This window comes from Gallinula chloropus, assembly GCF_964237585.1.
Source record: "Gallinula chloropus genome assembly, chromosome: Z".
NCBI lineage: Eukaryota > Metazoa > Chordata > Aves > Gruiformes > Rallidae > Gallinula > Gallinula chloropus.
The window spans coordinates 13,715,974-13,730,825 of record NC_140089.1 but is presented as its reverse complement, the minus strand read 5'-3'; the positions used below and the strand labels follow the sequence as shown (position 1 = coordinate 13,730,825).

The window sequence follows — 14,852 nt, the reverse complement described above, 5'->3', positions numbered from 1 at the left end:
GCTAACTCATGCAGGAAAGCCATTTTGTGTCTCAGTCTGCTGTGCCAAGGAATGCATACAAACTTCTCAAACATCTCCATCACTTACAGATTATTCATGGTATGTGAAAACTCACACTTTGACATAACTAACCAAAGAAATGTACCTCAAGGCACATTTTTAATATGTCTGCAGGACATCATGTAAAGATCTGAAAAGTCTTCTTTTTCTTTGGTTTTGTTTTTTTTTTCTGATTTTTCCCTTTAATGATTAAACTAACCTGATCCATGACAGAAGTCACACTACACAAGTCAACAAAAAATTAAAAAATTAACCACAAGGGGACAGGCACTTAATAGTGTTATCTAAAACTCTATCTTGGTTTCTTAATTTTTTTAATATCTATTTAAATAACCAGTATTTTGGACAAAAGCAAGTTTTTTCATAAAGCTTCAGATACTTCATACACTAGCAGAGCACAATAACAAGTACAACAGCAGAGTATTTAATATGTCATGAGAAATCTCTCAGGTTGAGTTCTGTTATCAGACTTCTTGCAAAATCAGATGTACTCTAACAATATATACTTCTGACATTTTTTAAAAGTAAGCTATCAGAGGAAATAAGTATTGTCAGTGACCCTTCACATAAACTTAATAGGTTATAAGCCTATTATAGCTACCATACACAGAAGCATGTAACTGACTAGATTTTAACACATCTCCAGATGATGTCTCAAGTGCAAACAGTGTGTGTAAACTCAATGATACTGTTTTTTGGTACAGCATTCCACTAGACTAGTGAAAAGTTACTTACATGGCCATTATTTCCACAGATTGCAATGAACATGAATAATTAAGCCTTTAAGTCAACAAACCAGGCTTCTTTGCTTGTTCCCGCATCTCCTTTCTTAGCCTGAAACCCTTTTTGTTTGCTTGTTTTATGCAATGCAGTATCATGTGTGGTCTTCACACATGACATTGCTAACTCTACTCCTTGGGGATAGTGAGGGAGGTGGATACAAGAAAGTGAAAACCACACTAATTTCATGACTGAGCATCAGGTAAGTAATTGTCGTTTACTGGGACAGAAGCACTATACCTTGTCTTGAATGTAATGGACCATTTCAGGGAAGGAAGGCATCTGCTTCCCAGAGCTCTCCTTTTCATTTTGACCTGGAAATGTTCTCAACACCCGCTGGGCTTCTCCATGTACTTCCTCCCGCCTTCCAGAAGAAAAGATGAGAAACAGATGTTACTTGTACAGAGCAAATGGCCTTTAATGAGCAATAAGATATCTTGGGAAGTCAGGGGAAAGAGAACAGTTTTTAAATGAGACATGTTTTTTTGAAAGGAAGGGGGAAAAGCTTGCACTGGAACTTTTAATGATTTGTTTACTTTAGAAAGGAGGAAGAAAAAGGATAGTGACAAGTGGCCTCTGCAGAACAGTCTGTATCAGCCCACTTCTGCTCCTCCGACATCCTGCTAGTGCTCACCAACAGTTCCTGGTTCCCTCATCCTTGTTTTCCTATCTACTCCTCCTCCCTATCACTTCCTTTATTCAAGCTTCAACTGACAACTACCAGGTTTATCACTATCTACTCCTGAAACAGTGAATAAATTCAGTCAATTTATTTTTTCCTTTGCAACTGCAATTGATCACTAACACAAAGTGCTTTAGTGACAGCAGTTAAGCCAAAACAACAAAAAGAATTCAAGTCAAAAACTGTAAGGCATAGTATCAGTTCTTCACAGAGCAGAATCTGACTGGAGGCCTGTTACTAGCGGTGTTCCCCAGGGCTCAGTGCAGGGTCCAGTCCTGTTTAATATCTTCATTGACGACCTTGATGAGGGAATAGCATCCACCCTCAGCAAGTACCCAATGATACAGAGCTGGGAGGAGCGGCTGACACGCAGGAACACTGCGCTGCCATCCAGAGAGACCTGGACAGGCTGCAGAGCTGGGCAGGGAGAAACCAGATGAGGTTCAACAAAAGCAAGTGTGAAGTCTTGCACCTGGGAAGGAACAACCGTTTGTATCAGTACAGGCTGGGGGATGACCTGCTGGAGAAGAGCTCTGTGAAGGACCTGGAGGTCCTGGTTGATGACAGGTTGGCCATGAGCCAGTGGTGTGCCCTGGTGGCTGAGAGAGCCAATGGGATCCTGGGGTGCATCAGGAGGAGGTGTGGCCAGCAGGTCAAAGGAGGTGATCCTCTCCCTCTACTCTGCCCTGGTCAGGCCCCACCTGGAGTATTGTGTCCAGTTCTGGGCTCCTTGGTATAAAAAGGACAGGGATCTCGTGGAGAGAGTCCAAAGAAGGGCTACGAAGATGATTAAGGGCCTGGAGCATCTCCCCTATGAGGAAAGGCTGAGTAAGTTGGGACTGTTCAGCCTTGAGAAGACTAAGGAGGGACCTAATTAAAGTCTATAATTATCTTAAGCAGGGGATGCAGGGGTAATTGGCCAGCCCCTTTTCAGTGGTCTGTGGAGACAGGAAAAGGGGCAATGGCTGCAAGTTGGAGCACAGGAAGTTCCGCACCAACATGCGGAAGAACTTTTTCCCAGTGAGGGTGACAGAGCCCTGGGACAGGCTGCCCAGGGAGGTGGTGGAGTCTCCATCTCTGGAGATATTCAAGACCCGTCTGGACACCTATCTGAGTGATATGTCCTAGGGAGCTGCTTTGGCAGGGGGGTTGGACCCCATGATCTCTCAAGCTCCCTTCCAACCCCTACGATTCTATGATTCTATGAACTGCCAAGAATGCCCCTATGTAAAGATTAGTGTCTTAATTATCTTACTTGATTTTCCATGAATGAGCTTTGATGAACATGCTTACATTCAATATATGCATTCACATTTCATCCAAATATACATTGGATGCAAATACATACCTCTGTGTATGAAATAATTTAAAAAAGAAAACAACTTACGGGTCTCCTGCAGCCAACAGGAGTAGGTATCTGGAAGGGATATGATCTGGGGGGAATACCGTGCTAGCAAATTTCACAGCCACTTGACGTACTTGAACTTCAGGCTTAAAGAGAAGAAACACAAACATAGGGTTGAATTTTAAATGAACACACTAATGACCTGCACTCACTCACCACTTGTAAATCAGTCATCTGTTTTGTCCTCTGGTACTAATAGGACTCAAAGATTGTAGACATTTTGAGACAGTGTTCTCGCTAACTCTTCCTAAGGCTGGACACAGGGAAAGGAAAAGCTAGCTTCTCGTGTATACACAAGTGAAGAATTAAAAGTTTAATTAAATATATGTCCAGTTTTGGGAATCATAAATCAGTTATCACTAATTCTTAGACATCTTAGACACCAGGTACTTTTGAAATGAACAAAGACATACATAATCTGTCCACACAAAGCAGAGCTGTGCATAGGAGCAGCACAGAGGTGAAAAAGAAACATTAGCTCAGAGTGGTCCCTTCTTGCTGCTGGGTTCAGACAGTATCAAAATGGTACTTGCCTGGAGACCTAGACTGCTTTAGTACCCAGACAAAAGTGTTATCAGAATGAAAAGTGTCTTCTACACAGTTCCTAGTGCAATCCCCAGAAATACATATACCCCTGCAGCCACCCTGAGTATCTATGTAGACACAGAGTATACAAAACCCACTCATCTTGAAAACCCAGAACTCTGGGGAATTCTGAACACAAATAAGATACTTGGTAAAGAGTCAGTGAAGAGTGGTTTCCACTGGATTATTCTCTCCAGGCTTACGTCCTGGGGAAGTTCCAGAGTTCCTTATAAATCACACAACATACTTAAATCCCCATTTAACCCTGAATGGTCCCTTTTACCAAACTCTTGCTTTAACAAAGCACTTCACAAGATACTGTCCTCAAAGCATCTACTTTTCTTAGAAGACTATCAGAAACATACAGTGCCATCACAATGGATCTGTTTCTTTGCAGAACAGAATATAAATAGAAAACTGCACTGACACTCCTCTTGCAGCCACTGTACCACATAAAAAACAATTAATCTGAGCATACACCATCCTCTTTACGCAGACAGGCCAATACATTCAGTAAGAAAAGGGAGACCTGTTCCAAATATATACAATAAAAGTGTCAAGAAACAGAGAAAAACCTAGTAGCTCTTTAAGGTAGTTAACTTGACTCCACTTTAAATACCTTTATTAAATAAGAAGCTACAAGAGCTTCCATCATGGTACGCTGGGCTCCTTCCAAACTCCTGTATGCTCCAACCATCATAGACAAAGCCTCCTGAATAGCAAGCCTAGTATCAGCATCTTCCTGCAGTACAAAACCAAGAGTTTTCACTTTACAGTGTGCAGTGACAAGAATTAAGCAAAACTAGCACAAAATATTAACAATTTCCCAAAGCACCCACCTTGGATAAAGCTTCAACAAACTGCTGTACCAGTGCTATATCCTTGGTAAAAAGCTGGGGCATTCGGCTGAAACAAGATATTTCAATTAATGAAGGGGATTTTTTTGTTTGGTTTTTTAAATTGAAATGTTTCAAATTTCATTGGTGTTCCCCTCATCCCACATTGTAACTGTCAAATGAAACAGAGCCAGCAGAGAGAGTTTGGTCTATTTTAACCATTTCCACCATGGAACAGCCCACATTCCCCTAACATAGTTTGAAAAGCAAGATACTGTACAGACCATTAGGTACCACCAAACATACCACTCAGCTAGCTCTATGCTCTCTGGTCTTTTAGGTACATTCCTTAAATTTATGTTTCTGGCAATCCAGAAAGTGCAACCACTTCTTAAATACCGTGCATAATTCATAAGCTGTCTTTAATCATTGTTAGAGAAGCTATTGGCTAAAGCATATTTCTTTTTACAGCTCTGGAGATGTCACAAGAAGAATGCTTTAATCTGCACGGTATGATCAACTGAAAAATTGGCAGGTGGCATAAAGCTTGCTGCTGACAAATTAACACATTACTCTGGAAAAATTATGCAATATCCCATTGCTTAAATGGTGCTTCAGTTACCTGGAGAGCTTTCCAACTGCTGAATATGCCATTGAGAGCAGTTTTGAATCCTTGAATGAAAAAAAAACACCCCAATAAATAAAATTCAACAAGACCAGAAATACAAAAAGGTGTATTTTTATAATTAAATGTTTACTTTTAAACCTGTCTCCAAAGTACTCAAACAGGCTTTCATGACAAAAAATACTGAACATAAAATAACTGAGAATAGAATTATTACATAGGAGCAGAGGGATCATACTTTTCCACAGGAAACAGAAAAGACAAAATATGTCTTCCTCTGGTTGCAGCTAACCACATTGTATTTCAAGAGAGACAGTTGAAGAGATTCAGCAAGTATAGGAAGCAGTAGCAAAGGGACAGAAACCTTACACTGGCCCTCAACAGCAGCCTCAGACAAAAGGAAGCTTCCATTGTTTGAAGCTGCTTGCACGCTGAATCCTGCAGATTACCAATGCATCACATTACATATGGACTCACTTCCTCCTGAACACTCCTTTTTCATGCCCTTCCCAATGGCAGGGCCCACGTGTTCCAACAGCAACTCAGGTTGGAAGGTCACATTCAATAGTTCAAATGAACCAGAAAGAGAATCAGAACTGTAGAAGAGGTGTTCTGCAACATCAGTCCTGCCCAAGATGAATGTCAGAGTATTGTGGGGAATTTGCCTTCTGGAAAGACCTCTGGAGGCCAGCCACATTTGTAGTTCTGGCTGTTAACACCCTTCCTATAGCAATGCTATCCCTGAACAGACAGGATGGAAGGTACCACAAGCAAGTCTATATAACTGCTTATCAGAATGAGGTATATGCCTAGAGCCGAGGACTCTGTATGCTCCAGAGTAATGAATAACAGCAGGCAGATGCTACTCCGGCCTCACTACTTAGACTATCAACAGTAGTCCTGAGACACTGGACTCTACAGGTCCCTTCCAACTCAGTGTATTCTATGATTTGCAAACAGCATCCAAGCACCTACCCACAGCTGTTTAACAAACCCCAGAGTTTTCCTATATAACATTTTAAGTACTTGTTTCTTTTCCAACAGAATTTTATAAAAGCTATTCTTCGACTGCCATCTCAGGCAACTACACAGATTTATCAGCTTCCATCATAAAAATATTCATCTTTTGCTTGTACTCACATGAAGAATATCTTTATAGCAAAGAACCTTTCAGCTTACCTCTTTGTATTCACTGATCAGTTTTGTAAGTCCGTTTAAAAGCATTGGGCCTAATGGCTTTATTTTACTTTCTGGACAACTGCAATTAGACACACAAAAAAACCAATGTATTATTTTCTGCATCTCTTAAAAGTATCTTCTCTTAATTATCACTTTTTCTCAACTTTAAGCTGAGAAATTACATCTTAATGTGTGCAAGCACACACACACGCACAGATTTCAGGATTAAGGAAAAACCCCTACGTGCTATGAGTTTTAGTGCTCTTCCTTTGCCCTTTGTTCAGTAGGGTGGCTTCTAGGCAAACTGCTAAAAAACAGACTGCTCACTCTGAATTACTTACATGATACAAATATGATGTACAAACTGCAAGGACAGACTTCTCAGTTTTGCATTTGTGTTTGCACCAAAGAGTCCATCATAAACCACCTGGCCAAAAGGAATAAAAAGCAGATCAGAGATTTTCCAGCCTGACTTTCAAAGGTTTTCTAATTCCCTTCCTCTTCTTTAAACACTGTCATCAGTGAAAGCAGTTCCCTCCCCTAAGTACCGCAGGAACTGTATTATCAAGCTTATTAGGAAGAGCGTTAGGAACTTAAGCATTACCTGAATGTTAGCTGGGAAGGTTTCTGCAGCTTGCCTGGATCGCAGGAGATGAGGAACTATCTTTAACTTAACACGAGTGCTGACTGACTCTCGTTTCATTTCTGGTTTCAGAACAGACCCCTGTTGGAAACAAGAGTTGAAATAATATAGTGTACCTTTGGAGGGTAGTACTTTCAAGTTAACTAAACTACCTTCTACTGCAAAGCAGAACACACTGGGACAAAGAGAAAATTATTTAATAGCACAAATGTTCAGTGAAAGCAGAGATCAAAGGAAGTGACACATTAAAGAAATATAAATTTCTCCAAATAAAATAAGGTAACAAAAATTACAGCTTCAAAAATTAAACAGGTATGCAACTCAGAAAGTAAATCTTACCTCCTTGGTTTTCAGTGGTATATCCCCAAGATACACTTTATACATTTTGTTGATGATAGCAGGATTGTTCCAGTCAATTAAACTAAAGGAAAAAAAAACACACATTGAACATGTTACATTTCTGACCTTTGATTACTTTAAAAAATACGTGTGTGTCCTGGTTTTGGCAGGGACAGAGTTCATTTCCTTACTAGCAGCAGGTACAGTGCTGTGGTTTTGATTTAGGATGAGAAGAATGTTCACAACACTGATGTTTTCAGTTCTTTCAAGCTGTCAAGGGCTTTTGAGCTTCTCACCATGAGAAGGCTGTGCCGAAGAAGCTCCAGGACGCGTGGTTTTTGGGGGACAGTTGGGTTCTGGGACGGCTCTGGGTGGCACAGCCTGAGCTGTGGGTTCAGTGAGACACTGCATTGTGTATCAACAGTTTCATATATTTTTTGCTCTAAAGTCCTGTTAGCATTGTTATATTTTATCTTTCTGCTATTCTAGTAAACTATCCTTATCCCAACCCACGGGGTTTTTGGGTTTGGGTTTTTTTTTCTTTTTTTCCTTTTTCCCTTTCCCTTCCCCACCCCATCCCCCAATTCCCACCCACCCCCCCCCCCCCCCCCGCCCTCTTCCTTTAAAGAGCAGGCAACCGCGTGGATCTTGGCTCTCAGCTGGGGCAATACCACCACAAACCCACATGCTCCCTTCTCTCCCACTGAAACAAGACATATTTATGAGGCTGGAACACACACACATATACCCAACATGACACAAAACTCCCGAAATTAAGCATGTGTGCTTCATAAAAATGGAGGAGACAGAACTATCTCTTTCTTTCAGTAAACCAACTAATTTCCAAACAAGTGAGCTGTGAAGTAGCATATTTTTCTGATAAAAGACCTTTAAAACAATGCACATTAACATGCATTTTGCCCACACACATAGTTTGCTCTGCAAGCAAAGAATATCAACACAAAGTGAACGATGAGACAAACAGCAAAATCTTTTGACTGCCTTCCTTAACCAGGCTGTCATCACTAACCAGAATCATCTCCCCTGCCATGGCTAGAGCTTGAATGGAGATGGTTTCACATTACATATCTGACTCCAAGTAAAATAGCCCTATGCTTCTAGTAATACACAGGCCACCTACTCATGTCAAAGGCAAGCGTCTTTTGGTTCAAACCTACGTGAGCCAGAAAACCTCCCATGATCAGCAAATAGTACCAAGAGTAATTACTCTGCCCTTTTGATTTGTTAGACAGAAGCATTGTCTTTAGATCATGAAATAAGAACTTCAGATGATCAAAAGCTGTAAAAATGCAGAACACAGTGGCTGCCAAACTTCCCAAACTATGGTCCACTTCACTATTACAGCCTCTTGACTCCCTTAATAATTTAAAGTGTACTTTTCTGGGAAAGACAATATAGGTAAGCTGACCAGCTGTGAATCACTTACTACATCCTTACTGACTACCAATAATCCAGCGGGCAAGTTGGAAACCAAGGAATAAGGAAAATGTCTCAAAGGTGATACCAAAGACGACTGAAAACAGAGAGCTAAGTCAGCTCCAAAGGCAAGTGAAGTTCTGCTGCAAGACTGAACCACACCATTCCCAGCCCTGTATGAATACATGGCTGCCTACCAAGTACATGGGGAACTTCAGCCTTCCCCTCTGCAAAGCAGTCTCCCTGTAGCACTAGATTTTGGCTAGCTTTGTTAGGAACACTAGCACCACCTTTTCCAAAAATGCAAATTGGTACCTTTGTTTGCTCTTCAGTTCAAGGTCTGCTGCAGTGGCAACACTGTGTCTTGTATCACTGGAGGCTACAACCAGGTGTATAACAGCTTCAAGTTCTGGCACTTGCTCAGCTTCAATGAACTTCACTATCCCCAGCTTACACTGTTCAACAGTGGGAAAGTAAAGGTAGTGTTACTGACAAGCAGAAAGCATATGTTACAGTAACCATAGCAGTTCAGCTGTCTGAAATGATGGCTCCTGCTGGCTAAGAAGTTCACATTCTCTGAATCTCTTTAGCAGTGCCCTCTTCTTGCCTCCTGTCAAAGCAGTCACCTGAGACAAAGTATCAGTGTTATAATTAGGGACAAGCTGCTTCTCTGCTAAAAATGGATGCTTCATCAACATAACGGAGTTTTGCAACCTTACTATCTTTAGGAAGAAAACACCAGAGTAGGCTGCAGTCATAGATGTTTCCTTATCAGCTCTGAGAACTGCTAGCTCATCCCATCTCAGCATGGCAAAACTCCTTCAGGCATCATGTGAAGTCCCTCAAAATCCCCCAAAGACGTGGTCAGAATGAGTGTTTTCCCTCCAGCCTTCGGTTCCTCTGTCTATAGTCATCGCTGCTACCATCCCCAGTTCACCAAAGACCAGCCCCACAGCTTCAAGTACCTGTTCCAGCAGCTCTGGTGTCCATGGGCTATCTCCAATGACCCTTTTGGCTGCATAAAAGCTCATCCCTGGAGGTGGCTGAGGAATTCCAGAACCTCCCACACTACTGGTTGAAGAGCCCTGGCCTGAGGCCACGTTTTGTCGACTCTGAGATTCATTCAATACAAACCTGTGCAGAAGGGAAAGAAGTTTCATTAGAGGCTTTACCAGCCCACATTGCCAGCTGAAGTAGGTGCTTAAACAGAGGAATAAACAGCCAGTCCAACTTCACGTATTCCTCTTTAATTAATCCCTTGACTCTGACATTCATAAGCCAGAATTTACTCAGTCAAGACTAAGCTACCAGTTATCCCAGCATATTCTGCAAAACCTGTAATGATCTCATTATAACTGCTTGAAAAGAAGCCTTGCTAAGAGACCACTGGCATTTCTGAAAAGTTACCTCAGGCTACGAACCAAAGAGAATGATCTCTTCTGTATTAGAAGCGAATATTCAGGCACCACTACATTAAAGAAACTTGTACTAAAAAGCTTTAACAATATTTGTATGATTTCTATGAAAAATGCAAACCTAACAAAAAGAAATAATGAAACTTATGCAAGATGGATAAGTGTCAGGAAAGAACCCCTGATATTAAAAAAATAATAATTAGAATGCCTTGGAAAATGGCAGTTTTGTGCTGGGCAGGGAAGGAAAGCAAAAGCCATAAAGGTTAAGTGCACAGATCTTAGGTCTTTTCAGAGAACAGCTAGTCTAGCTGCCCTGTGCACAACTCCATGCTCACAAAAGCCGCTCCACATCTCCCTGTATCCCTGAAAATTGATCAACACATGAAGGCATCAGACTTGTACTGCAGAGTTCAACACTTATTTTTGTCACCTGTAACCTGTTTTAAGTTCGGTGCACAGGCAGCAAAAGGAAGTATGCAGTCAACAAGCATAACCATTCCTCTAAACTCTCACTAAATAAAGCTTTAAACACTTGAAGGTGATTATGAGTTCTGAGCCGTAGCTGGGCTTTCTGGTTGTTTCACTGCACTACAGGTAAGCAAGGCTAATTCACAACTGGGTAATGACACAGCAAGTTCTACCAGGCATAAATACTAGCTGTAAACAGCTGCAAATTGTGTCACCCCAGGGAGGAAGACTTTAAAAAGAGAGAGACATCCAGAAACACAGGCCAGCTGAAGACAGGCTCTGAGCATCTTCTGGAAAGAAAATGGAACCTTCGTCCGGTACCCATCTGAGTATTTAAACACTGTCATGCTTGGCCAGAATGGAAGGGAGGCATGGAAGGAACTGAAGTGTCACTGCAAAGCCCAAGGACTTAATCTGCTGATGCTACAGGCACAGCAGTGTGGAGGTGAAGCTAAAAACATAAACCTGGGCAATCTGAAGAGCATGAACTCTGAGCAGAGGAGCTCACATTTAGGCATTTTAAGCTATAAACTGCAACAGTCTACAAATGCGAACAGTAAAGAAGTGGCCCCCAAATTATCTCATGGGACCATGGCCTCCAGCAAAGCTACAAGGCAAAACACCACATGCTCACTATTTAAAAAGTCATTCCTTTAGGATAATCCACTTTGGTGAGCAAGAGTTTTGGGCCCAGAAAAATACTACAGGAATCAATTACTGTAGAAAAAAAAAAGAAGGTTCTACTGTTAAAATTACTCCTATTTTCTTTCAAAGCAAAAACTCACCTAGTGATACAAAGACACTACAAAAATTAGTGGAAAATGGATTTTGAGAAAGTATTGATTTTAGACACTAGAAGATCCCTAACTGCAGTGTTCAGTAAATTCAAGTTGCTCTGTAAATCATTCTTGCTCTCAGAAGCAGTGCTTACAGCTAGGCATGCTATTACAGTTAAACATTTTTCATCAGAAGACAGGTGAACAATAAATCTTGCTACTAAAGGCTCAATGCTGGAAAGCACAAGTTTTCTGAGATTACTCTTGCTTATAACTTTGGAGGAGTAAGACTTAAAATTCAACCGTAGGGAGATGAGCATACGTTTTCATCTGTCTTTTGTTTAATGGTTTGGTTATTTACCAGACAGCTCACAAGTCTCATAGCTTCACCTTGATACTAAAAGAAGTCAAGAACAGAATATTGAAACACCAAATTAAGTAGAAAAAAAAACCCATGTTAAATAAGGAAGGTGCTGATCCCATTCTTAAAATTAGGACCCTGCTTTTTATCTTACTGAAACATGTAACTGGCTGCATTTGAGCTAGGAAACAAAGCATATTTGAAATCAGTTTCCAATGGTGTTTGTACTGTTTCACACCTAAAGAACACATCAAGGCTAGAGAAGACCTGTATTAACTTACCCATAAGGCATAAGAAGAACATCCAACATAAAGTCCAAAAGCAGCTGTACAGTCTTTGGTTTTTCAGCAAGATTAAATGGAGAAGCTGCTGCTTTCAGTGGTTCAGCAGGGTACTTCATGTGAAAAAGGGTTGGTATTAGAAGATGCATTAGGCTGAAAAACAATTATATTTACTGCAACCATCAAAAAAATCACGCCTGTTTATTCTTAACATTCAAGAGAGAAACCTTTAACAACAAAGGTGATCCTTAATAGCAAAAAACAATAGCAACACAAGTTACATTGACTCATGATCTAGTGGCAGCTATTTGCCATTTGATGTACTCAAAAATGGAAGGCAGAAGATAAATCAGGATTTGCACTTAAAATAGAACACACATGCCTGCAGGCATGTACACACATCTGGCAAGACAGTCACTGAGTCTGTCCAGACTTCTAACGTTTTGTAGTTATGCCACAGAATATAGTCTAGAACTCTCTCATCCATAAGAAATTTAAGTTTTACATCTGAGTTTGCCTAGCGCAGAAGTTCATCAATACTGTTCAGCTTCACCAAACAGAGCACACAGATAAATATATTGGTTATATGCCAGTATAGCCCTATTTCCCAAAGCTCTCTTCACTCACGTACTTGCTTTTCAGAGAGGGCAAAAACGTGGTGCCAGAGAAGACAAGCAAACATGTTCAAAACGATCTCATGAACAGAGGCAAGACCTGTCATTAAGATAATTTTTAAAATACATTTACACTGTCACAGTGATGTAGAGTGAATGAAGATACAATTTTTACATCACTTTCCAGTGCCAGCGAGGTCAAAACCCATCTCAATATAAGTAATTAACAGTTTCCTGCAAATTTTTAGTAACCAGCAGTTCTCAACTTCAGTCTTCTTTTTATTACAACTTATTGTTTCAAATTACTAGGAAATGTAGTTCCCACAAGTCGGAGAATCCAAAGTGAGACATTTACTGTTGCTGGACAGAGGATATTTACTGAAGGGCTGGCCTTAAGCTGCAAACCAGACTTTGAAGAAGATGTCTGGGGGACATGGACAGGCATATCCATCATAACACATGGCATCTGGCGAAGCAGATCCTGCTCATATTGCAACACCATGAGGATATCACCAAGGAAAAACCCCAACTTTTCACAAGTGATACAATTTATTTAATTAAATCAATACAAACATAATTAACTCCAAGAGTAACTATTTATACCTGTCTTGCTGTGGTTGAGGTTTTCCTTCCATTGCAGTGAGAAGAGTTGGAGCCAATTCACATTGTTTTTCTACAGGCAGACGGGGGTATCCCATCTTAACATAAATTATGGTAAAGTTCTAAAGGAGTAGAAAAAGCACACGTTATTTCAACAGTGCAAAAAAAGTCCCTTTTTTAAACTCTTCTTGCATGTTGTTATAAAATTGGGTATTAGAAACAACATTAATGTTTTGGAAGACCAGTTTCTTCATTCTAAGGCCCTCAAGACTAACAGCTCTTAAAACAGAGATTCTGCTGAGCCTCTCTGACTCGCTGCCAATTTCACCAAAAGCAGCTTTACCTGAGAAACAGCTTCAAGGAAAACAAATGTAATGTTCTCTCACCTATTTCTGTGTTAAAACAGAAAGCAATATTGAATAATTACAAAGTCAGCAGGACAGGCAAGGTTCCTCCTGAAAGTTCTTAATTTCTTCTAAATCATAAATAAATGCTGCAAATACAATCCTAACAGAGTCCAGTGACAGGACAAGCAATACTGAATACTGGAATATCTAACTGCTATCATGTCAATCCAAATCCAGCTGAGAACTGTAGAGGAAAGAGTCCTGTGTTCAATGACCTGGATGAAAGAAGTCTTGAAGTGGGTAGCATGGCCCTTCTCTGGCCTTTGTTGAAATTCTATGAAGCCTCATGGCACAGAACAGGTTGCCCAGAGAGGTGGTGGAGGCCCCATCCCTGGAGATATTCAGGGTCAGGCTTGCTGGGGCTCTGAGTCACCTGATCTAGTGAAGATGCCCGTGCTTACCGCAGAGGAAGTTGGGACTAGAGGACCTTTGAAAAACTCTTCCAACCTCATGTTCTGTGGTTCTGTGACAACAGACTTCTAACACATACAGACAAAAGTACAGCGTACGTGGTTTGTCTTCAAACAAAATGGTTCTTTTACTGCTCTGCAGAACATGGGCACTCTAGAAGCTCTTGGCCATTTCTAAAAAGTGAACCCTGAATAATTCCACTTGCTTAAAGACAATCTGAGATCACGTCAATGTTACTTCTGTTTATAGTCTAAGTATTTCCCCACTACTTCCTAAGATACTACATTTACACTACATATGACTGTAAAGTCAAATGAGGAGGACAGAAAATTCCCCTCTGCTTTTATCACTTTTTTCATGATGGTGATTTGCAATATATCTACCACAGCTGAAGTGAAAAATGAGTTCACAGTTTCACAAAAGCTTTCAATAAACTACTTTCAACTTTTTAAACTACATTGAATGAAACCACCTAATAAAGTTTTCCCATCTGTAAAAAAAGGGGGGTTTAATCCTATCTTGTAAAGTTACAGTCCTGACACTAAAAATACACAAAAATACATGTTTTCATGCAATCAGAGAAATACAGATTTTGAAGCAAAACTCTGCTCTTTCATTATGTTTTAAGACCCCAAAACTACATGTATCAGGACTGGTAGCTGCTTGCAAAACGTACTTTCTAGCAACTAACAATTGCAAAGACCCTCCACAATACAAGCAATGACAATTCGTGGATTCATGAAACATCAAGGATAGTTAACAGTAATTTCAACAGAATCGATAATGTAGCTGCTTTATGAAACTATTAGGTTTAGTTTAAGAAAAAATCTCTTAAAACATCAACCTCATGACAATAACATACTTGATAGGAAACCTGACAAGGCTAAATACAGGAGCTTTAAAGAATAGTCAGCTTGTTACAAGTAAATCAGTAACTATTCTTGGAGG

General features: G+C 40.4%; 1 protein-coding gene across 1 annotated transcript in view; it reads right to left on the bottom strand.

Annotated features, from left to right (window-relative positions):
• ECPAS (Ecm29 proteasome adaptor and scaffold) overlaps positions 1-14,852 on the bottom strand; it is a gene marked incomplete at its 5' end in the record, with an annotated part of 69,410 nt that overhangs the window by 39,437 nt on the left and 15,121 nt on the right. The window contains 13 exons of the mRNA XM_084277976.1: positions 1,081-1,204; positions 2,910-3,013; positions 4,132-4,254; positions 4,352-4,418; positions 4,971-5,020; positions 6,153-6,231; positions 6,494-6,579; positions 6,757-6,876; positions 7,135-7,216; positions 8,887-9,026; positions 9,537-9,705; positions 11,873-12,025; positions 13,090-13,208. Of these exons, the coding sequence (XP_084134102.1) occupies positions 1,081-1,204; positions 2,910-3,013; positions 4,132-4,254; positions 4,352-4,418; positions 4,971-5,020; positions 6,153-6,231; positions 6,494-6,579; positions 6,757-6,876; positions 7,135-7,216; positions 8,887-9,026; positions 9,537-9,705; positions 11,873-12,025; positions 13,090-13,208 (1,416 nt within the window). The remainder of the gene's footprint in view (positions 1-1,080; positions 1,205-2,909; positions 3,014-4,131; positions 4,255-4,351; positions 4,419-4,970; positions 5,021-6,152; positions 6,232-6,493; positions 6,580-6,756; positions 6,877-7,134; positions 7,217-8,886; positions 9,027-9,536; positions 9,706-11,872; positions 12,026-13,089; positions 13,209-14,852) is intronic.